Source organism: Entelurus aequoreus, linkage group LG01 (assembly GCF_033978785.1).
Source record: "Entelurus aequoreus isolate RoL-2023_Sb linkage group LG01, RoL_Eaeq_v1.1, whole genome shotgun sequence".
NCBI classification, from domain to species: Eukaryota; Metazoa; Chordata; class Actinopteri; order Syngnathiformes; family Syngnathidae; genus Entelurus; species Entelurus aequoreus.
Genome location: NC_084731.1, coordinates 18,146,583 through 18,170,831, shown reverse-complemented (window position 1 = coordinate 18,170,831; position 24,249 = coordinate 18,146,583). Strand labels below are relative to the sequence as shown.

Genomic DNA, 24,249 nt, shown 5'->3' with positions numbered 1-24,249 from the left:
AAGCCTGAATTCTGCAGTCCTGCAAACAAACCAAAAAGCCAGAGCACACATACTTTCTTTCAGGGCAAAAACAAGGTCCACTTTCTGTCCTGGTTGACGTACTCCAACACTCCCCCTGGCCAGAGAGCTTACCTCAGTGGTGAAGTCAGCCTGTGTTCATTTGAGCTTTGGTCATGTCTGGAGTGTCTGGTGTTGGACTACTGGTCTGCCTCTGGTTGGCCTCTGGTCAGGGAGATTTACTCATTCCGGGACAAAATGGACCTCTTGGGGTAACGTTCTCATTATTATTATTATTATTGTTATCATTATTGCATGTGTGATACTGATTTTAATTTTGTATGCAAGTTTTCAAGATTGGTTGAGGTTTTGTCATTTTAAGAAACTTGTCCTTTCTGATTTCTGTGCCCCAAATTGTTTATTTTCCTAGGAAGCAGGACGTCCTGTCAAGACCCATCAGGTATTTTGCACAGTTTCTTGTATTTCTTGCCAAATATACTGTATATAAAAAAATGTAAACTACAACCTGAAGACAAAAATACAACGCCATTTCTGAGGTTGTACACTTTTTCACTTGCGATATGATATCGATACTACAGCCTTGAGTATTGTCCGATACCGATATTGATTCGATTGGATATCAGCAGGAACCATACGTGGAATGTTTTGTACAGTGGAATGTTTGAAAAGGTTCGACCAAGTGAATTTACCGTAGTTTTCGGACTGTAAGGCGCACTTAAAATCCTTTCATTTTCTCAAAACTCGGTTCGCCGAATAATTTTGGTTGTGCTCATCGACCTTGAAGCTATATTATTTGGTTCATGGTAAAATGATAAGTGTGACCAGTAGATGGCAATCACACATAAGAGATACGTGTAGACTGCAATATGCGCTTTATAATCCGGTACGCCCTATGGTCCTGAAAAATACGGTACTTCGAGAACAATAATTGGTAGGAAAATCACTAACTTATGTATTGTTCACTAACTGATCGAAAAAAAACAGAAGTCATCGTCCTGGACCCATTAGCTGTGGAAGCTAGCTCTCCAATCAGCTAAACAGACTCAATAACTCCACGGTGATGTCTTGGTGAATTTACTGAGGAATGAAACGATACAAAAAAAATGCCATTGTAAGTTAATAATACTAATACAGACACGTGTTAGCATATTAGCCAACACTAACAACGCTAGCTTGATTATATTACCATAGCATGTACAAATAGGCATGAAAATACTAGGAAGTATACATTTTTTTAGTTATATTGTAAAACTTACAAACATTGCCGTAGAGTAGACTGAATGGTATTTATACTTTCGGTTCAAGGCTCGAAACAGAGGAAAATATGTAACAGTTTATTAAGTATGAATTGTTTCAATTATATTGTAAAACTTACAAACTTTGCTTGGAGTGATGAATGGAGAAACCATTCGAGTAGAAACACCATGGACAACTAGTGGACAAAACGACATTTATGCTTTCGCTTCAAAGCACAAAGAAAATGAATTATTGGAGCAAACTCGTCCAAAAGATGACGCCATAGCACAAACAATAACACACCTATTTAGTCTGTGTCAGCGTTACTACTATTTAGGTTTGTTGTTCACAAAACATTATGGCCATCAGCAAAGAAAAATCGATAAATTTGCCGCACCTTTGTATAGGCCGCATGGTTCAAAGCATGGGAAAAAAGTAGTCCGGAAAATACAGTTCTCCTCAGAGCATCGACACAATCATAACCGGACTGTTTGGGTTGTCTTAAAAGAGACCTTTCGCCTCTCATCCAAAGAAGAGATAAGACAGCTCTAGTGTCGAGATCTACATATCAGAGCTGTCCTATCTACTCTTGAGCATGAACTGATGAACTTCCTCTAAGACAACTTGACCATTCATGTTGGGTTCGATTCCAGGCCCTGACAATGCAACCACCTGAGAATTGTGAGAATATTCACAGACCTGTTTAATAGTTATTTGTCAAAAAAGTCATATTGTGCTGAGTCCAGGCAGAGATATGTTTATATAACTGGACTTTGTTGCTGTATTGTTGCAGATAACTGATACGTTTTTAAATGTTATGACTTGAGGACGGCTTGGACTATGGAAGCACCATTGACACAGCTGTCATAGTCTTTCTAATTGTTTCCCATGTCTTTCTTACAGAAAAGAAGTACAGCAGACGTCACGGTGAGAAAAGTGTTTGGATTTGTACATTCAAGTCCGATGATTTTCACAATTGACACTTTTTTTGATATTCCATAGCAGAATAGGTGCAAAAAAAAAGCTCCTTTTGATTGATTGAAACTTTTATTAGTAGATTGCACAGTACAGTACATATTCCGTACAATTGACCACTAAAAGATAACACCCAAATAAGTTTTTCAACTTGTTTAAGTTGAAAAATAAATTCATGGTAATCACTTTTTAATGTGTTAATTTGTCCCATTAATATCGGCATATGCAAACTTGGGTAAACTATATACTAGGATTTGCAAAGATGCTTTAAAGAGGAACTTCACTTTTGCCCCATATGTGAGACAAGAACATGTCATTTTATTTTCTGTGCGCTACAATTAGTACAAAAAGTGATAGCAGGAGGCGGCTAATAATGCATGTAATGGAGAGTCATCCATTCTTCCTACAAAGCAAACCTGTGCAAATTAAGTTAAGCTTTTCAATCCGGCCTCGTCTGAGCTGGTGTGACTTGGATTACCATAGTAACTAATTAGATTACCATAGTAACTAATTAGATTACCATAGTAACGAGTATATCATACAAAAGCGCACATTCCAACCCCTGAAATACTTAGCATAGTTCCAGACTTACGGTCATTTGAAAACATCACTGCACATCATAATGGTAGCTACACTTTCCATCTTAAAGATCTGAAAAAATTATTTGGCTGCATGCGGACCCCGAGCCTTAATTGGCCCAGGTCTGGTGTAAATAAACTGAATGGCTGCGATTCTTTTCTGATCACTTTTGCCACTTGTTGCTAGAGTTCATAGAGTAGAGCAGTGTTTTTCAACCACACTAGTGCGCCGTGAGATACAGTCGGGTGTGCCGTAGGAGATGATCTAATTTAACCTATTTGGGGTAAAAAATATTTTTTGCAAGCCAGTAATTATAGTCAGAAATTATGTGTTGTTGTTGAGTGTCGGTGCTGTCTAGAGCTCGGCAGAGTAACCGTGTAATACTCTTCCATATCAGTAGGTGGCAGCAGGTAGCTAATTGCTTTGTAGATGTCGGTAAAAAGGTATTTAATGCTTAAACAAAAAATAAACAAAAGGTATATGCCCCTAAGAAAAGGCATTGAAGTTTAGGGAAGGCTATGCAGAACGAAACTACAACTGAACTGGCTACAAAGTAAACAAAAACAGAATGCTGGACGACAGCAAAGACTTACTGTGGCGCAAAGACAGCGTCCACAATGTACATCCGAACATGACATGACAATCGACAATGTCCCCACGAAGAAGGATATAAACAAAGTAGATACGGGAAATATCGCTTAAAGGAAGACATGAACCTGCTACAGGAAAATACCAAAAAAAAAGAGAAAAAGCCACCAAAATAGGAGCTGACGGAAGATTTGTTTCATATATCCATATTTAAGTGTTACTTCTTTATTTTCATAGTCACATTACAAAACAGCTAGTGTGCTAGTGTTCTTCCAATTTGTTCTTTCAATCTGCAAGTAGTGTCGGCCTTGATAGTTTGGAATGCAGGAGTGCAGAGATAACTCAGAGAGTAGACATAACAACGGGAGTGGGAGCGAGGGACAGATGGAAGAACACAGGACTTCCGTGGGTTTGGGGGGGGAGATCAATCTTAGCTGCGCTAGTGAACGCTTCTGTACTGGATTGGTCTCACGTTTATTTTCAAAGCTTTGAAAATAAATCACAAAATACCCATTCTGTCTGGTGTTCAATTTGAGCTCAGCTATGTGTCATAAAAAGAACTTGGGAGTGACCAGAAACTTAAATTCCCTGGAGAAACATCTGGTCAAACGCAACAATTTGGGGGCTCGTCCGGGATCCCACCTAGGCCACCGTAGACCGGCCTTCACTTTCATTGCGCCGTGGGGTTTCGAGTCGAGCCCTTTGACTCGCGCGTGTGTTAGACTCTTTGGTCCAATAACTAAAACACTACACACAGGAAAACAGCAAAAAACTCAAAATAAGTCAGGGTGTGATGTGACAGGTAGTGACAGTACACCTACTTTTGAGACAAGAGCTATAGTGATGCATGCTTGGTTATGGTTTAAAGTCATATCTAACAATTACGACAACAACTTTTTACTGTCAACTAAGTTTCGATTTTTAATGATTTCTGCTGGTGGTGTGCCTCCGGATTTTTTCAACGCAAAAAAATGTGCCTTGGCTCAAAAAAGGTTGAAAAACACTGGAGTAGAGGCCCCCATAAAAGGTAATTTCTTACAGTTCCAACAACTTTCACCGGGCTGATGGACAAACAGAGAGGAACAGAAAATGTACCGCCTCTGGTTGGTTTCCCTCATGACACAGGTGGAGGTGTACAGCGTGACGGTGGACTGCACGGTGGCGTCGCGTTTCGCTCACACCGTCATGACCTCCAAGGCTCTGAACAAAGCCAACGTCTCGAAGGAAATCTTCTTCGAAGTCGACCTCCCAAAGACGGCCTTCATCACCAACTTCAGCATGTACGCTAAACCACTTTAGAGCTACGACCACTTTAGTATTAGGACTCATCCTGAAAATGACTCATTAGGGAAATTGATGGCCAAGTTTATGTCGGGGAGGTGAAGGAGAAAGAAAAGGCCAAAAAACAGTACGAGAAGGCGGTTTCTTCTGGACAGACTGCAGGACTGGTCAAGTAAGTCAGTCAAGGCATAGGAAAAAAAAATATTCCTGGATGATCATGTCTGATGTTTTTACTTCTTTGAAGGGTTTCTGGGAGGAAGATGGAGAAGTTCTCTGTGTCGGTCAACGTCGCAGCACAAAGTAATGTCACTTTTGTTTTGACCTACGAGGAGCTCCTTCAGCGGCAACGTGGTCAGTATGAGATTCTGACCCGAGTGAAACCCAAACAAGTGGTCCAGGAGTTTCAGGTTAAAACAGCTTCATGTGGTAATTCTGCAATTCTGGTTTAACAGCCGCTTTATTAACCACGGCTCCTCCTCTGTGTGCGTACCAGATTGTGGCAAACATCTACGAACCCCAGGGCATTGACCACGTGGATGCCCATGCAACGTTCCTCTCCAACGAGCTGCTCCCTCTGGTGGAGAAAACCGTCTCAGAAAAGAAGGTATACTGCAAACAGTCAGTGTTCAAAAACAGTACCAAAATACTACAACCTTATCATTGCTGTCTAATATGATTTGTTTCCTTCATACGTCCTGCAGGCACACATTTCCTTCTCACCGACGGTGGACCAGCAGAGGCAATGTCCAGGTTGTGCTGGGAGTCTGATCGATGGAGATTTTGTTATTAAGTACGATGTGAAGCATGACACCAGCCTGGGGGACATTCAGGTCAGCCAAAGACGTTCACTTGGTTCTTCTTTCATCCCGCTGCATTGTGCCCGTCATTCAACTGGAGCCTTGGTCTGCCCCTCAAGGTCGTCAATGGATACTTTGTGCACTTCTTTGCCCCACCCGACCTGCCCAGGGTGCCAACAAATGTAGTGTTTGTTATTGATAGAAGCGGCTCAATGTATGGAGATAAAATCCGACAGGTAAGAGGCTTTTGGAATGTTTGTAGAATAAAATTATTTATAGGGGACCTAAGAAGATTTTAATCTACATTTAAAACACTTCCCTGTGGTCCAGATAATACAGGGGTGTTAAACTTGTTTTAAGTCGGGGGCCACATGGAGAAAAATCTCCCAAGTGCGTCGTACTGGTAAAATCACGGCATGATAACTTAACGATAAAGAGATTTAAAAATAGAGCAACCACATTCTGAAATTGTACAAATCATAATGTTGTTGGGGGCTTTTTTACACTTACATGTTGCGGTTAATAGTAGAGATGTCCGATAATATCGGACTGCCGATGCTATCGGCCGATAAATGCTTTAAAATGTAATATCGGAAATTATCGGTATCGGTTTAAAAAAGTAAAATTATGACTTTTTAAAGCGCCGCCTTACGGAATGGTACACGGATGTAGGGAGAAGTACAGAACAGTTGCGTCTCCCAGTCATACTTGCCAAACCTCCCGATTTTCCCGGGAGACTCCCGAATTTCAGTGCCCCTCCCGAAAATCTCCCGGGGCAACCATTGTCCCGAATTTCTCCCGATTTCCACCCAGACAGCAATATTGGGGGCGTGCTTTAAAGGCACTGCCATTGCTTGCCGGCCCAATCACATAATATCTACGCCTTTTCACACACACACAAGTGAATACAAAGCATACTTGGTCAACAGCCATACAGGTCACACTGAGGGTGGCCGTATAAACAACTTTAACACTGTTACAAATATGCGCCACACTGTGAACCCACACCAAACAAGAATGACAAACACATTTCGGGAGAACATCCGCACCGTAACACAACATAAACACAACAGAACAAATACCCAGAACCCCTTGCAGCACCAACTCTTCCGGGACGCTACAATATACGCACCCCACCTATTTGGGTTAAAAATATTTTTTGCAAACCAGTAATTATAGTCTGAAAATGATGTGTTGTTGCTGTCTAGAGCTCGACAGAGTAACCGTGTAATACTCTTCCATATCAGTAGGTGTCGGAAACAGCGGGAGGCAGTGTGCAGGTAAAAAAGGTGTCTAATGCTTAAACCAAAAATAAACAAAAGGTGAGTGCCCCTAAGAAAAGCCATTGAAGCTTAGGGAAGTCTATGCAGAACGAAACTAAAACTGAACTGGCTACAAAGTAAACAAAAACAGAATGCTGGACGACAGCAAAGACTTACTGTGGAGCAAAGACGGCGTCCACAATGTACATCCGAACATGACATGACAATCAACAATGTCCCCACAAAGGAGGATAAAAACAACTGAAATATTCTTGATTGCTAAAACAAAGCAGATGCGGGAAATATCGCTCATAGGAAGACATGAAACTGCTACAGGAAAATACCAAAATAAGAGAAAAAGCCACCAAAATAGGAGCGCAAGACAAGAACTAAAACACTTAACACAGGAAAACAGCAAAAAAGTCAAAATAAGTCAGGGTGTGATGTGACAGGTGGTGACAGTACACCTACTTTGAGACAAGAGCTATAGTGATGCATGCTTGGTTATGGTTTAAAGTCATATCCAACAATTGCCACAATGACTTTTTACTGTTTTTCTGCTGGTGGTGTGCCTCCGCATTTTTTCTACGCAAAAAATGTGCCTTGGCTCAAAAAAGGTTGAAAAACACTGACATAGGTAACCGATGTCAAAGTACATAAGACTTAAACAGGTAGATTAATTCATTTTTACAGTTTGTCCTTTATAATGATGACAAAATAATAGGTAGATAAATGACACAATATGTTACTGCATATGTCAGCAGACTAAATAGGAGTCTTTGTTTGTTTACTTACTACTAAAAGACAAGTTGTTTAGTATGTTCACTATTTTATTTAAGGACAAAATTGCACCAATAAACATATGTTTAATATACCCTAAGATTTTTTTGTTAAAATAAAACCAATAATGCCAAATTTTGTGGTCCCCTTTATTCATACTTGCCAACCCTCCCGTTTTTAGCGGGAGAATCCCGGTATTCAGCACCTCTCCCGACAACCTCCCGGCAGAGATTTTCTCCCGACAAACTCCCGGTATTCAGCCGGAGCTGGAGGCCATGCCCCCTCCAGCTCAATGCGGACCTGAGCCTGAGTGGGGACAGCCTGTTCTCACGTCCGCTTTCCCACAATATAAACAGCTTGCCTGCCCAATGAACGGAGAAGTTAAACAGGACAATACTGCCATCTAATGGATAGCCACCGGAACACTGAAATTCAAGTATTTTATTTTTTTTTCTATGTAAATAAAATATATATATATATATATATATATATATATATATATGTATATATATATATATATGTGAAATACTCAAGTTGGTGAATTCTAGCTGTAAATAACCACGCCCCCAACCACCCCCCCACCCCCGACCAAGCCCCCCCCCCACATCCCGATATTGGAGGTCTCAAGGTTGGCAAGTATGCCTTTATTTAGAAAAGTACGGAAAAGTGTCCAAATTATTGGGATCGGGACAACACTAGTCCACAATATCAAATTTCACAATTTTATTACATAAACAAAAAAGAAAGTATATATATTTTTTACAAGCGCTGCAAAAGGAGTAAAATAATGATATTAAAATGCAGTTGTTTAAATAGTTTATTTTGTAGGGTTTGGGTAGAGGGAGAGTACAAAATACTTTTGGGGGTGGGTGTTTTATTTTTAGTTTTGTGTTAAGAGTGAATGTGTCCCGATAATTGGTCGGAGTGGACAATAAGTCAATATTGGGCAGGCTTCTACAGTTTCTTAAGATTTCGAAAATGAGCCTTAAAAAGGCTTAGTGGCGACATGCGTGGACAGCACCTTTTAGCTCTTATTTCCAAAATTGTGTACACTACTGAACTGGGGTCTTATGTGCTTATGTGGACACTTATACTGCCGTCTGGTGGTGTCAGAAGAGTATAACATACAATGGAATTTGGAAGAAAAAAAAAGTGTAAAAATAAGAATTAGCATGTCACTACACATGAAGTACACGTTTGTGTACTTATGGACAAAGTACATCATATCAAAAGATGATTCTTAGTTTTTATTCTAATTAGGGTCCAATAAGCCCAAATAGCAAAGAGAAATAAAAAAAAAAGCATGTAAACAAACAGCTTGGGCCTTAAGAGGTTAAGACAAAAGTGAAGGCAACAAGACCTACAAACCCGCATCAAGTGGATGCTTGGTTGATGCGAACAGAATGTAGATCATCTCCCAGGCGTGTGATGGACCAGGTTAAATGTTCACCTCGTCTTTTTCTGCCAAGACTCGTGAGGCGATGTTGGAGATCCTTGAAGACCTCAAGGAGGATGACTGCTTTGCCATCATCGTGTTTGACGACCAAATTAATCCGTGGAAGGAAACACTGATCAAAGCGACAAAGGAGAATGTGGATTCAGCCAGGAGTTACGTCCAAAGGATAAATGACAACGGAGGTTAAATCAACGCTGTGGTTCTCACCTAAAAAATTGTGTGAAAACAGCTTTGTGATCTTCTGTTGTCCGACGTAGGCACGAACATTAACGACGCCGTGCTGACGGCTGTGAAGATGTTACAGACAGACAAGGCAGAGAAGAGGATCCCAGAGAGAAGCGCGGATATGATCATTTTACTCACTGACGGGATGCCGAATGTGGGTGAGTCGGTTTGTGCGGAACGTTCCGTATGTGCCGCTACAGCACGCATCGAATGCAAACACCTTTGATCTGTCCACCCGAAGGTGAGTCCGACCCCCAGAGGATCCAGGAAAATGTGCAATTTGCCAATAATGGAAGCATGTCCGTGTTCAGCCTCGGATTTGGAGACAATGTCGACTACGGCTTCTTGAATGTGCTGAGCCAGCAAAACAAGGGACTGGCTCGCAGGATCTTTGAGGGCTCAGACGCAGCTCTTCAACTCCAGGTGGGGAAGGATGGCTTTGAATTAATTATTTTTCTAATACAGACAAAGCAAGTGATGTATACAGTCGTGGTCAAAAGTTGACATACACTTGTAAAGAACAAAATGTCTTGAGTTTCCAATCATTTCTACAACTCTTATTTTTTTGAGAGAGTGATTGGAGCACATACTTGTTGGTCACAAAAAAACATTCATGAAATTTGGTTCTTTTATGAATTTATTATGGGTCTACTGAAAATGTGAGCAAATGTGCTGGGTCAAAAGTATACATACAGCAATGTTAATATTTGCTTACATGTCCCTTGGCAAGTTTCACTGCAATAAGGCGCTTTTTTGGTAGCCATCCACAAGCTTCTGGTTGATTTTTTTTTACAAGTCCCCTTGACAAAATTGGTGTAGTTCAGCTAAACGTGTTGCTTTTCTGACATTGACTTGTTTCTTCAGCATTGTCCACACTTTTTGAGTCAGGACTTTGGGAAGGCCATTCTAAAACCTTAATTCTAGCCTGATTTAGCCATTCCTTTACCACTTTTTACGTGTGTTTGGGGTCATTGTCCTGTTGGAACACCCAACTGTGCCCAAGACCCAACCTCCGGGCTGATGATTTTAGCTTGTCCTGAAGAATTTGGAGGTAATCTTCCTTTTTCATTGTCCCATTTACTCTCTGTAACGCACCAGTTCCATTGGCAGCAAAACAGGCCCAGAGCATAATACTACCACCACCATGCTTGACGGTGGGCATGGTGTTCCTGGGATTAAAGGCCTCACCTTTTCTCCACCAAACATATTGCTGGGTATCGTGGCCAAACAGCTAAATTTTTGTTAAATAAAGGCTAAAAAATCATTGTTATAGGTTCAATATGAAGCGTAAAATACCACAACGGAGACCCCCGGACTGTTGAACAACTTAAGCTGTACATCAAGCAAGAATGGGAAAGAATTCCACCTGAAAAGCTTCAAAAATGGGTCTCCTCAGTTCCCAAATGTTTACTGAGTGTTGTTAAAAGGAAAGGCCATGTAACACAGTGGTAAAAATGCCCCTGTGCCAACTTTTTTGCAATGTGCTGCTGCCATTAAATTCTAAGTTAATGATTATTTGCCAAAAAAAAACAAGTTTCTTAGTTCCAACATTAAATATCTTGTCTTTGCAGTCTATTCAATTGAATATAAGTTGAAAAGGATTTGCAAATCATTGTATTCTTGGTATTTTTACCATTTACACAACGTGCCAACTTCACTGGTTTTGGGTTTTGTACTAACCGTGTGTATTGGGAAGTTATTGTCATTAATGTAATGAGCAGCCATGACCGAGATGTATACCTCTTGCTTTCGTTACCATAGAATAGGTTCAATTTCTGCTCACTGATTCTTACCCAAGTATTGTCGTGTTGGCCATCTTGGTTGTTTGGTCTGTAAATATTTCAGAATTTCTACGAAGAAGTGGCCAGCCCACTGCTTTCAGAAGTGAATCTTCGTTACCCTGACAACGCAGTGGACAAAATCACCACCAACCACTTCAGCCAGTTGTATAACGGCTCAGAGATCGTGGTGGCGGGGCTACTGTTGGACAACGACCTGGACAACTTCCTGGTGGAAGTGGTTGCCCAGGGGGTAAGGAAAAACGACACTTTTTCTCAACCTATTTCCCCAAATGGTCGCGTTCAACGTAGCCATTTGTCTGTTCCCCTCTCCTCCAATAGAGTGAAGATAACTTCCAGGTGCAGGGCAAGGCCAGCGCTCTGGACTGGGGCACTATTTACCCCGATGAAGAGTACATCTTTGGGGATTTCACGGAGCGCTTGTGGGCTTACCTTACCATCCAGCAGCTACTGGAGAAAAGGTCAGTCAAGCTCAAATATCCGCAGCTGAGGCGTTCAATCAATCAATCAGTGTTTATTTATACAGCCCTAAATCACAAGTGTCTCAAAGGGCTGCACAAGCCACAACGACAGCCTCGGTTCAGAGCCCACATAAGGGCAAGGAAAAACTCACAACCCAGTGGGATGTCAATGTGAATGACAATGAGAAACCTTGGAGAGGACCGCATATGTGGTTGACCCCCACCCCCTCTAGGGGAGACCGGATGCAATGGACGTCGAGTGGGTCTAGCGTAATATTGTGAAAGTCCAGTCCATAGTGGATCTAACATAATAGTGAGAGTCCAGTCCATAGTGGGGCCAGCAGGAGATCATCCCGAGCGGAGACGGGTCAGCAGCGCAGAGATGTCCCCAACCGATGCACAGGCGAGCGGTCCACCCCGGGTCCCGACAGACGGCAGATCAACTGGTCTAAAAAGGGGGTCTATTTAAAGGCTAGAGTATACAAATGAGTTTTAAGATGGGACTTAAATGCTTCTACTGAGGTGGCATCTCTAACTGTTACCGGGAGGGCATTCCATCGTACTGGAGCCCGAATAGAAAACGCTCTATAGCCCGCAGACTTTTTTTGGGCTCTGGGAATCACTAATAAGCCGGAGTTCTTTGAACGCAGATTTCTTGCCGGGACATATGGTACAATACAATCGACAAATAGGGTGGAGCTAGATCGTGTAGTATATAGGGATGATGTTCGAAACCGATTCTCTCGGTTGTTCGATAAGAAAAGAACCGATTCCATGGACTCGAATCCCTTTTTGAGAACCGGTAGTAAAGAAAAAGAGTTGGTTCTTTATTCAAATCCCTGGGAACGAATCCCAAATGGGCAATGTTATGCCCATTTGATTGTAGACTCTTACTGACACCTTGTGGCGATATGAAAATACTACGCGTCAATAGTTTGGGCACTTCCGGGTCGACGATGTTAGTCCAGTTCATGAGACAATTGAGAAGTAGACAAGTTGTGTTAGCTCTTACAAGCCTTGGAAAATATACGTCTGTAAGTAAAATGTTTAACTTGTTTATGTAACTCAATATTAAGGTGGAAAGTGGTTAAATTTGATAGTAAGATGTTTATTGAAAAACGATTTTTGTGCACTGTTTCAATGGATGTTTTGAGGACTTAAAATGGCTGCCAGTCGTATATTTCCACCATCGAAATAGTTTTAACACTCAGAAGTATTTGTTTGATGATAGTACTGTATATTTGTGTGAAGCTAATATTTACATATTGTGTATTACATTTCAGTATGTTAATTGAATCACATAGCTTATACATTTGTCATTGTGTGTATTTTAGTTTAAAAAAATAAATAAATAACAGTACAGTGCAAGACAAAAGTAAAGATAGGAAAAGACAAAGCAAGATCAACAACAATAAAGAGCCTAAATGGATTAATCTGCTTTGGAACTTTATTAGACGTCTTGGATTGTTTGTTAGCTGTCTGCCTGTGTTTGTAGTTAGTATGTTCCAATAGCAACAGAAGTGCACTTTTTGGAGAGCTGTATTATTTTCAGTTTTGTGCCCAAGGGACTGACTTTATTTAACACTATATTATTATTTATACACCTATAGTGATCACAGAGACAGGTTGTTTTTGTGTTACTGTATATATTTGTTTGTCTGAAAAATCCCACTTAATATACTTTTGGTAACAACAGTCAATGTTTTTTTTTGTTTTTTTAGGGGGGTAACAGTCAATATTTATTTATTTATTTTATTTTATTTTTTTCTTATAAAATAAAAGTGAGCTTTTGTTAAACCAAATATTGTGTTTTTTTCCATATACAACAACCTATCTGAATTCGATAAGGAATCGGTTTGATAAGAGGATTCGATAATGGGCTCGTACTCGATAATTTCTTATCAAACATCATCCCTATATATATGTAGGTATATATGTATATAAAGGTATATACAGTATAGGCGTAATATGATCAAACTTTCTTGTTCTTGTCAAAAGTCTAGCAGCCGCATTTTGTACCAACTGTGATCTTTTAATGCTAGACATAGGGAGACCTGAAAATAATACGTTACAGTAATCGAGACGAGACATAACGAACGCATGAATAATGATCTCAGCGTCGCTAGTGGACAAAATGGAACGAATTTTAGCGATATTACGGAGATGAAAGAAGGCCGTTTTAGTAACACTCTTGATGTGTGACTCAAACGAGAGAGTTGGGTCGAAGATAATACCCGTTAAAATCCGTTTGTGGTGTTCTTTCTTCCAGTAAGAGTGGTGACCAGGATGAGAAAAGTAACGCTACAGCCAAGGCCCTGGACATGTCCCTGAAGTACAGTTTTGTCACCCCTCTCACGTCCATGGTGGTCACCAAGCCTGAAGATGAGGATAAACCAGACGGCCCCCTCATTGCTAATAAACTGACTGAGGGTAAGGCAGGCAATAATACTCTTTGGGTCTGAGCTACGAAAGGTTTGTGTGTACTAAAAAACACATGCAAATTTCATTTCTATAACTTTTATTTGTTTGTGATAGAGTGATTGGAGCACATACTTGTTGGTCACAAAAAACATTCATGAAGTTTGTTTCTTTTGTGAATTTATTATGGGTCTACTGAAAATGTGAGCAAATCTGCTGGGTCAAAAGTATACATACAGCAATGTTAATGTGGAAGTCTTGCGCTTCCGGGTTCTTCGGACCACCAATCATGGACATGACAGCTGCGTTCATGGTTCTGAATAATTGTTTATTTTTCACTATGAGTCTCTTTGTGTGCTTTTCCGCCATCGTCTCTTTTGTCCGTCTCGTTCTCGCTCGCCTTCCAACTCTCCCTCTCCTTCCCGGCTGCTCCCTTTAACAGAGCGACAGGTGATTAGATAAACACTCCCAAGTGGGTCACCTATGCACCTGTCGCTGATCTCGAAGCCGGTCCTGGCACACCCAGCTTCGCTGCAGGCCACGCCCCCCCACCCACAGTTAATATTTGCTTTCATGTCCCTTGGCAAGTTTCACTGCAATAAGGCGCTTTTGGTAGCCATCCACAAGCTTCTGCTTGAATTTTTGACCACTCCCCTTGACAAAATTGGTGCAGTTCAGCTAAATGTGTTGCTTTTCTGACATGGACTTGTTTCTTCAGCATTGTCCACACTTTCTAAGTCAGGACTTTGGGAAGGCCATTCTAAAACCTTCATTCTAGCCTGATTTAGCCATTCCTTTACCACTTTTGACGTGTGTTTGGGGTCATTGTCCTGTTGGAACACCCAGCTGTGCCCAAGACCCAACCTCCGGCTTGATGATTTTAGGTTGTCCTGAAGAATTTGGAGGTAATCCTCCTTTTTCATTGTCCCATTTAAAGCACCAGTTCCATTGGCAGAAAAACAGGCCCAGAGCATAATACTACCACCACCATGCTTGACGGTAGGGATGGTGTTCCTGGGATTAATGGCCTTTACCTTTAATCCTTCTGTATATTTTACGGTATTTTGTATTTGTATAGTGTTTTGTATATTGTACAGGATTGCTTATTATTTTTATTGGATAGTAGTCTGTTTATTTAAATTCTTAGTAGTATCTTTATTACCTCTTGTGTAATTTATTTTTATCCCATATTTGTTCCCACTACCGCGCCTTAAATTGGAGTCCTTAATCTCGTTATATGCAGATATAATGACAATAAAGTCCACTCTGTTCTATTCTATTCAATTCTCCTCCAAAAATATTGCTGGGTATTGTGGCCAAACAGCTCAATATGTGTTTCATCTGACATCACATGGACAAAGATAAGACCTTCTGGAGGAAACTTCTGTGGTCAAATGAAACAAAAATTGAGCTGTTTGGCCACAATACCCAGCAATATGTTTGGAGGAGAAAAGGTAAGGCCTTTAAACCCAGGAACACCATTCCCACCGTCAAGCATGGTGGTGGTAGTATTATGCTCTGGGCCTGTTTTGCTGCCAATGGAACTGGTGCTTTAAATGGGACAATGAAAAAGGAGGATTACCTCCAAATTCTTCAGGACAACCTAAAATCATCAGCCCGGAGGTTGGGTCTTGGGCGCAGTTGGGTGTTCCAACAAGACAATGACCCCAAACACATGTCAAAAGTGGTAAAGGAATGGCTAAATCAGGCTAGAATTAAGGTTTTAGAATGGCTTTCCCAAAGTCCTGACAAGTCCATGTCAGAAATCCAACTTATTTAGCTGAACTGCACCAATTTTGTCAAGAGGAGTGGTCAAAAATTCAAGCAGAAGCTTGTGGATGGCTACCAAAAGCGTCTTATTACAGTGAAACTTGCCAAGGGACATGTAAGCAAATATTAACATTGCTGTATGTATACTTTTGACCCAGCAGATTTGCTCACATTTTCAGTAGACCCATAATAAATTCATAAAAGAACCAAACTTCATGAATGTTTTTTGTGACCAACAAGTATGTGCTCCAATCACTCTATCACAAACAAATAAGAGTTGTAGAAAGTATTAGAAACTCAAGACAGCCATGACATTATGTTCTTTACAAGTGTATGTAAACTTTTGATCGCGACTGTATGTGTTCTTGTCTCTCGTGAGGATTTTGAACGAAAAGCAAAAAATCTGAAAATAAAAATGTCAGTTCCCCTTTAAGGTAAAAGAGCACATACAGTCAGAATAAATTGTGTGATTAATCTGTGTTTATACATGAATAATGTGATAACGTTTTGAGATGATTAATAATATCATGATACTGTTATTACACTTGAAGTTTGACTGTGTGTCAAGAGTGTTCCTTTTCTTAGATGTTTTAAATCACTCCATTTAGGTTACACTTCTGAGTTTTTTGGAGTTCTTGTACAAATGTTGCCATATAGTAGCCTGATTAGAGATGTCTGATAATGGCTTTTTTCCCCATATCCGATATTCCGATATTGTCCAACTCTTAATTACCGATTCCGATATCAACCGATACCGATATATACAGTCGTGGAATTAACACATTATTATGCCTAATTTTGTTGTGATGCCCCGCTGGATGCATTAAACAATGTAACAAGGTTTTCCAAAATAAATCAACTCAAGTTATGGGAAAAAAAATGCCAACATGGCACTGCCATATTTATTATTGAAGTCACAAAGTGCATTATTATTTTTTAACATGCCTCAAAACAGCAGCTTGGAATTTGGGACATGCTCTCTCTGAGAGAGCAGGAGGAGGTTGAGGTGGGCGGGGTTGAGGTGGGGGGTAGGGGGCAGCGGGGGGTGTATATTGTAGCGTCCCGGAAGAGTTAGTGCTGCAAGGGGTTCTGGGTATTTGTTCTGTTGTGTTTATGTTGTGTCACGGTGTGGATGTTCTCCCGAAATGTGTTTGTCATTCTTGTTTGGTGTGGGTTCACATTGTGGCGCGTATTTGTAACAGTGTTAAAGTTGTTTATACGGCCACCCTCAGTGTGACCTGTATGGCTGTTGACCAAGTATGCCTTGCATTCACTTGTGTGTGTGAAAAGCCGTAGATATTATGTGATTGGGCCGGCACACAAAGGCAGTGCCTTTAAGGTTTATTGGCGCTCTGTACTTCTCCCTACGTCCGTGTACACAGCAGCGTTTTAAAAAGTCATACATTTTACTTTTTGAAACTGATACATTTTAAAGCATTTATCGGCCGATAATATCGGCAGCCCAAATATTATCGGACATCTCTAAGCCTTGTACATGTTTATTTGATGGCAAGATGTTCTTGCAAATATTTGTTAAAAATGTCATTATTTTGCTTCCTATTTTTTGACAGAGGAAAGACAACAGGCAGAAAGAGTTTGTAAGGTTTTTCGTTTCTTGTCTTTTCTTTCAACCAAACTGCATGACTATATTATTTGATATTTTGCTTCCTTGCGGGTTCTGTCCAGCATATCAACATACCCCCAGCTATCACTATGCCAGCTCACCAACATATTTTGGTAAGTCAAATCCACACACAGACAGTAACAATTCAAACCAGAAGCACATTTGGCTTGATATCTAATTGGATACCATGAATTGATTAACGTGGACCCCGACTTAAACAAGTTGAAAAACCTATTCGGGTGTTACCATTTAGTGGTCAGTTGTATGGAATATGTACTGTATTGTGCAATCTACTAATAAACGTTTCAATCAATCAATCAATGTGTTGCTTTACAGTGGATGGAGACCCTCATTTCATCATAGAGCTCCCAGACAGGGACGATGCTCTGTGCTTTAACATCAACGACAAACCAGGAACAATTTTCAACCTGGTTAAAGACCCAAAGTCAGGTTAGTCCAGGTTCTCAATGATATCGCCTCTTTGTTCGGGATTTACATTGTAAAAATGTTTTAATGCCGTATTTTTCGGACTATAAGGCGCACTTAAAATCCTTTCATTTTCTCAAAAATCGACAGAGCGCCCTATAACCCGGTGCGCCTAATGCACGGCATCGTTCTGGTTGTGCCTACTGACCTCGAAGCAATTTTATTTGGTACATGGTGTAATGATAAGTGTGACCAGTAGATGGCAGTCACACAAGAGATACGCGTGGACTGCAATATGCGCTTTATAATCCGGTGCGCCCTATGGTCCTGAAAATACGGTACTTCGAGAACAATAATAGGTAGGAAGATAACTAACTTATGTATTATTCACCATCTGGAATGGACTTATGCTGTCTTTAAGTTGAAGTGGAGTGTTTTTTGGGGTTTTTTGCAACACCAAGTGTCTACAATAATTAATTTACCGTAAACTCCGGACTGTGCAACGCTACTTTGTACCTACACTTTGAACCCTGAGGCTTTAAAGACGGAGCGGCGGATTTATGGGTTTTTCTTCGCTGGCGGCTTTAATAAAAGTCATTTAATAAAAAAAAAATAACAGTGGAAGACCTCAAAAATTTCGGACTATAAGGCGCACTTAAAATCCTTTCATTTTCTCAAAAATCGACAGTGCGCCTTATAACCCGATGCGCCTGATGTACGGAATAATTCTGGTTGTGTTTACCGACTTCGAAGCAATTTTATTTGGTACATGGTGTAATGATGTGAGGTGTGGCCAGTAAATGGCAGTCACACATAAAAGATATGTGTAAACTGCAAGATGACGCCAGTAAACAACACCAAAACTTTAAATGTTCCATTTAGAATATAGAACATTACACACGGCACTCAAAAATCTGTCAAAATGTTTTTAGTACGACTTCGGTAAGCTATGAAGCCGCAACGCTTGATGGATTGTCGGCGCATTAAACATACGAGTATTATTATGGTGTGTGTATAAGGACCGCAAAATGGCACCTATTAGCGGACATATTGCCTGGCGTTTTGTTTCGTAATATTATGCAAAACCAAATTTTTTTACCTTCTGGTACCTGTTGATGTGTATTTGGGATCTGCACAAGTCCTGAAAATTTGCGCGCGTCCGCCATTGTAGCCCGTGTCGACACCATAGTCGTAAGCTTCTTCCTTTTCTCTGCCTTCTTATGGGACATTCATCTTCAGCTGTTGCCATTTCTAAAACAAAGTAGCGTAAAGTTCTTACTTATATCTGTCAGTAGACTAGCTATCAAAGCGCTAAAACATACCGGTGTAGTGAGTTTACATTATTCACCCAAGGAACTTTAGTTATTAGCGCATCCGGAAATTACTGTCAGAAAGCTACTTGAAGATGATCTGTAAAACATCATCTATGCCAGTGGTCCCCAACCTTTTTGTACTTGCGGACCGGTCAACACTTGAGAATTTTTCCCACGGACCGTAGTGGGGGGTAGTAAAAAAAAAACTTTTTTTTTTTTTTTTTTTTTGTCATAAAGAAATACAATCATGTGTGCTTACGGACTGTATCCCTGCAGACTGTATTGATCTATAATGTATATATTGTGTTTTTTATGTTGATTTAATTTTAAAAAAAAAAAAATTTTAATTATTATTTTTATTTTTTAATTTCTTCTGCGGCCCGGTGGCTGGGGACCACTGATGTAGACCACAAGGAAGTCTTACATTTAGAAAAAAAAAAAAATATATATATATATATGACCCCTTTAATGCACCTTATGTATGAAAAAAGACCTGACTAGACCCGCTCATCGGTAGTGCACCTTATAATCCGATGCGCCCTGTGGTCCAAAAAATACGATACTTCTTTATGCAAAACATATCAATCAATTTAAAATCCCTTTCCATGTTGACACTTGAAGGACTATGACCACCGCCATTCCACTTTGTCGCCTCAGGTATTTTGGTGAATGGCCAGATCATTGGAGACAAGCAAATGCCTCCCGATGGTAAAATGAACACCTACTTCTGGCGTTTTGGCATCATTCAGCAAAGGCTGGGGCTAAGATTGGAGGTGAGCACCAACAGCATCTTAGTGCTCCAAGACGGCGAGCGGGTCAGGTTGCAGTGGTCGAACACAACCACCCTCAAAAGAGACAAGTGAGTGTTTGTACCTTCAGAACATGTTGCAAAACTGCACCATCCAATGAGAGATCAGCATGATCCAGTGGACTTTCAATCTAAACCACAGTAAAAAAAACATGCGATGAACATGACAATGAAAAGCTGACTGACATTGCCAATCAAAATCCTCAAGGCATTGTATCAGATCTCACTAGATTGTTGACTGATACAGCTCAAAACTTCTCTCCTTCTTTCTCCCCAGCGTGGATCTTCTCCTGACCAAAGACCGCAGCCTAACAATAACTCTCAAAGATTCTGTCAAGTTTGTGATCTTGCTCCACAAGGTCTGGAAGAAGCACCCATACCATCGGGACTATTTGGGTTTCTACACTGTGGACACACACCTGCTGTCCCCTTCTGTTCACGGTTTGCTCGGTATGACTACACACTCACACCAAATACAGCGGAACCTCTGAAGTAGAATGCCCTAAAGCAGACCTGGGCAAATTAAGGCCCGTTAAGCTTTTTAATCTGGCCTGCAGGAAATTCCCAAATCAATTTTTTTAGATCTTTAATAAGGAAAGTGTAGCTGCCATTATGATTTGCAGTGATGTTTTCTAATGACCGTAAGTCTTGAACTATACAAAGTATTTCAATGGTTGGAATCTGCACTTTTGCATGATATACTAGTTACTATGGTAATCTAATTAGTTACTATGGTAATTTAAGTCACAGCAGCTCAGACGAGGCACCAAGTAGTGTGGGTGGGGAGCGTTTCCACAGAGTGTTTCCAGAGCGGCCGGCCTGAAATGCGGGTGTCAGGGACAGACGCGGAAGGAGATTTTTACAACAAAGTTCTAAAGTTTAGTGATATATCAGATTGTAGGTGGGTTTATTTTTTACCCTTCACGTTCATATTTCGCTGTGTTTGTTGCATTTTTGTTGTTTCGCTTGATTGTAAAATATGTCGATCGAGAGGGGGTGTGACGTTCATATGTTGTCAATATTCAGTGTTTTATCCTTCATAGTTAATTTGTACACTCTGGGTGTCTCATTCAGTAAAAAAAAATTAAAATTCCACTTTGTTTTTAATGCGGTCTGTCATAACAGCCCTTTGAGACACTTGTGATTTAGGGCTATATAAATAAACATTGATTGATTGATTGATAACGTTTTTCGCATTCAATCAGACATTATTGTGTTTTGTATTAGTGTTCCTAAAAATAGATATACTGGCCCCCAGACACGTTTTTTTTCTCAAAAGTTGGCCCCCCGAGTCAAAATAATTGCCCAGACCTGCCGTAGGGCTTCGTGATCAGGGGAGGTGCCCATTTTGTGACAAAAGCACACTGAAATGTAGATTATTGTATTCCTCGTCATGTCATGCTCTGTCATTGATTAGAATATGAACACGAATTCTGGGTGTTGTTATTATTTGCTTTGCAAAGCAGAAGACCTTGGGTTTGAATCCCGGTTGTGGTAAAAAAAAAAATGTACGGTTTTGGAATTCACTTTTTAGTAATGTTAAAATTGTTTAATATGTTAAACTTCAGCTTAAGCATATTTAAAAAAAAAAGTGGACTGTTTCAAAATCATGTTGATCAAAATGTTAGATAATGTAACTGTGATAGTTCTACCTCAGTGAGAGCTTTTATTATTTATAAGGTGCTGGGATCTACATGATTTCAGCCTTTCAAAGCTTCTCTTGGACAACCGACTTTTGACCTCGGTATTTGTTCATTCTTGTTACGGCCCTGGTAGAAGTGATCCGGATCACCCCTAAAATCTAAGACATTTCCTGAAAGTTTCATCAAAATCCGCTCATAACTGTTTGAGTTATGTTGCCAACTAACAGATCCCGACAATTACATATACTATTTGGTGGAGGTAATACAACTATAATAAAAATTAATCATAAATTAATTAAATTAAAAAGCAAGTGGTTTTGATAAAATATTTAGGTTTCATATGCATAACTAAATAGAAGTGTTTTTAACCTGGATTTGAAAACTCATTTTGTTTAGTTCATGATTCGGAGCACCAGAATGAGACTTACTTACGGACTTTGGAGGTTGTAATATAAAAGAAGAGTCACTAAGATAACAAAGTAAGGTAATGAGTCCCTCACTGGGGCGAAACAGTGTTGAAAGTGCTTAAGTTTGATCCTGGGACTGATGTAAATGCATTTGGTCATTCGGTGATAATGACACCCAGATAAGTGTAACCAAGATAAAACATAAATTGATTGGTGATATATCTTCCAGGTCAGTTTTACCGCGGGATTGAGTATGAGGTCACAAACTTGCATCCAGGAGAAGTCCCAGAGAAACCAGATGCCACCATGTTCATTAAAGGACAAGAGCTTAATGTGACCAGGTAGGCCAAACACTAAAGTCTGCATCTTTTGCCTCGTAAAATCCTGAATCATCTGTCTAGCATGTGAGACCATTTCCTCAATCTGATGGGGTTTTTTTTGGTCCACAGAGGCTGGCAAAGAGACTTCAAGAGAGACGTGAAGAACGGAGAGAATGTTCCCTGTTGGTTCATTCATAATAATGGAACTGGTCTCATTGATGGAGAGGTCTCTGACTACATAGTGTCTGGTCTCTTTAAAACTCTTTAGAAATGTTAGTTTCTAATGAGAAAAGTTGTTTAATTGTCACTATCACTGTTTCCCCATCAAGTACCAAATTAGAATCCAAGTAGTCTATATCACACACATGGATGCCAACGGAAATACTCATCAGTGTTGTCTTGAGTTTTACAATATTTTCCTGCATTACACTGATTATTGTACCCTTTTTGGCCCAGACCGGTCAGGCAATCCACAATAAATGTAGATCTTCCACGTTTAGTACGTTTTTTTACAACTCATACACAATATACCCCAGCTTCTGTTGATATTACTGATATCCTCCAATTTCTTATTTGGTCTGTAAAGGGCTGACCCATAGATCTGCACTATTATGTGACGTGTAGGAATGGGTGCGAATTCGGTATTTTTATAGGTACTGACTGAAGTCCGTCGGTTTTACCGGGTATCGATTCACGTAAAATCAAACGGTGCAATATTTCCATAACATTTTGCCCACCTGGCTAGGAAACTCAAGCAGATGTCAGAGTGTACTTAGCCAAACTGTCTCTTTTTTTCCATGCCAACAAAATAAGTATGCCTGATAGAAAACGCTCCAACATACAGTAAGGCTCCACTTTTCAATGTGTGCTAGCTCAATGCTAATTTACATTGGCCTCGCCGTATACATGCTACCGATTAGCATTGGGGATCTTCCATGGCCATTTCCACACCTGCAAATCTGGTAATGAAAATACAAAATAAAATGCACATAAGTTCAATACTTACTGTACAAATACTCTGTAGGGCGCAACGTAAGACTAGACTGGCACATTCAGCTCAATGGCTGTTGTGTTGTCTTGAGTTTTACAATATTTTCCTGCATTACACTGATTATTGTACCCTTTTTGGCCCAGACCGGTCAGGCAATCCACAATAAATGTAGATCTTCCACGTTTAGTACGTTTTTTTACAACTCATACACAATATACCCCAGCTTCTGTTGATATTACTGATATCCTCCAATTTCTTATTTGGTCTGTAAAGGGCTGACCCATAGATCTGCACTATTATGTGACGTGTAGGAATGGGTGCGAATTCGGTATTTTTATAGGTACTGACTGAAGTCCGTCGGTTTTACCGGGTATCGATTCACGTAAAATCAAACGGTGCAATATTTCCATAACATTTTGCCCACCTGGCTAGGAAACTCAAGCAGATGTCAGAGTGTACTTAGCCAAACTGTCTCTTTTTTTCCATGCCAACAAAATAAGTATGCCTGATAGAAAACGCTCCAACATACAGTAAGGCTCCACTTTTCAATGTGTGCTAGCTCAATGCTAATTTACATTGGCCTCGCCGTATACATGCTACCGATTAGCATTGGGGATCTTCCATGGCCATTTCCACACCTGCAAATCTGGTAATGAAAATACAAAATAAAATGCACATAAGTTCAATACTTACTGTACAAATACTCTGTAGGGCGCAACGTAAGACTAGACTGGCACATTCAGCTCAATGGCAAAGACTACTTCCTGGTTACGGCAACACACCGTAGCCTATACACGACTGCCATCTAACGTCTTGGAATTGCAACTCCATTCCAAGTATACTATATAATACTTGCAAATGAGACTTGTATAAAAACACTTTAACAACTGGACAGCACACTGTAAAATTCCAAATAAAACAAGTAGATTTTATTATGAAACAATTTAACATTTATGAACACATGAACACACACAAAAATTGGTACTGATAATTTTAACGGAAATTAGGGGCATTCAAGGTCACTCCCAAGATATTCCTGGTGAAAGCTAAACATGGAACAATGATCACAGAA

The 24,249-nt window shown here is 40.2% G+C and overlaps 1 protein-coding gene across 1 annotated transcript; it reads left to right on the top strand.

Annotated features, from left to right (window-relative positions):
• Nucleotides 1–112: 112 nt before the first annotated feature.
• On the top strand, nucleotides 113–22,679 carry LOC133648641 (inter-alpha-trypsin inhibitor heavy chain H3-like). The gene is made up of 22 exons (XM_062044925.1): nucleotides 113–269; nucleotides 428–457; nucleotides 2,158–2,181; nucleotides 4,522–4,676; nucleotides 4,745–4,849; nucleotides 4,922–5,084; nucleotides 5,171–5,281; nucleotides 5,379–5,507; nucleotides 5,594–5,710; nucleotides 8,986–9,154; nucleotides 9,230–9,355; nucleotides 9,439–9,620; nucleotides 11,043–11,228; nucleotides 11,318–11,457; nucleotides 13,727–13,887; nucleotides 17,217–17,243; nucleotides 17,332–17,382; nucleotides 17,606–17,719; nucleotides 19,666–19,867; nucleotides 20,094–20,266; nucleotides 22,096–22,207; nucleotides 22,316–22,679. The coding sequence occupies exons 1-22, from the start codon at nucleotides 174–176 to the stop codon at nucleotides 22,452–22,454; spliced, it is 2,712 nt and encodes a 903-aa protein (XP_061900909.1). The 5' UTR covers nucleotides 113–173; the 3' UTR covers nucleotides 22,455–22,679.
• Nucleotides 22,680–24,249: the final 1,570 nt, after the last annotated feature.

What these genes read in the sequence shown, in the direction of transcription:
- LOC133648641 (XM_062044925.1), top strand. Translation starts at nt 174, where the DNA reads ATGTCTGGAGTGTCTGGTGTTGGACTACTGGTCTGCCTCTGGTTGGCC. An exon ending in AAGGATAAATGACAACGGAG is followed by an intron (nt 9,155 to 9,229) that starts GTTAAATCAACG and finishes TGTCCGACGTAG; the next exon opens with GCACGAACATTAACGACGCC. An exon ending in TGCTAATAAACTGACTGAGG is followed by an intron (nt 13,888 to 17,216) that starts GTAAGGCAGGCA and finishes ATTTTTTGACAG; the next exon opens with AGGAAAGACAACAGGCAGAA.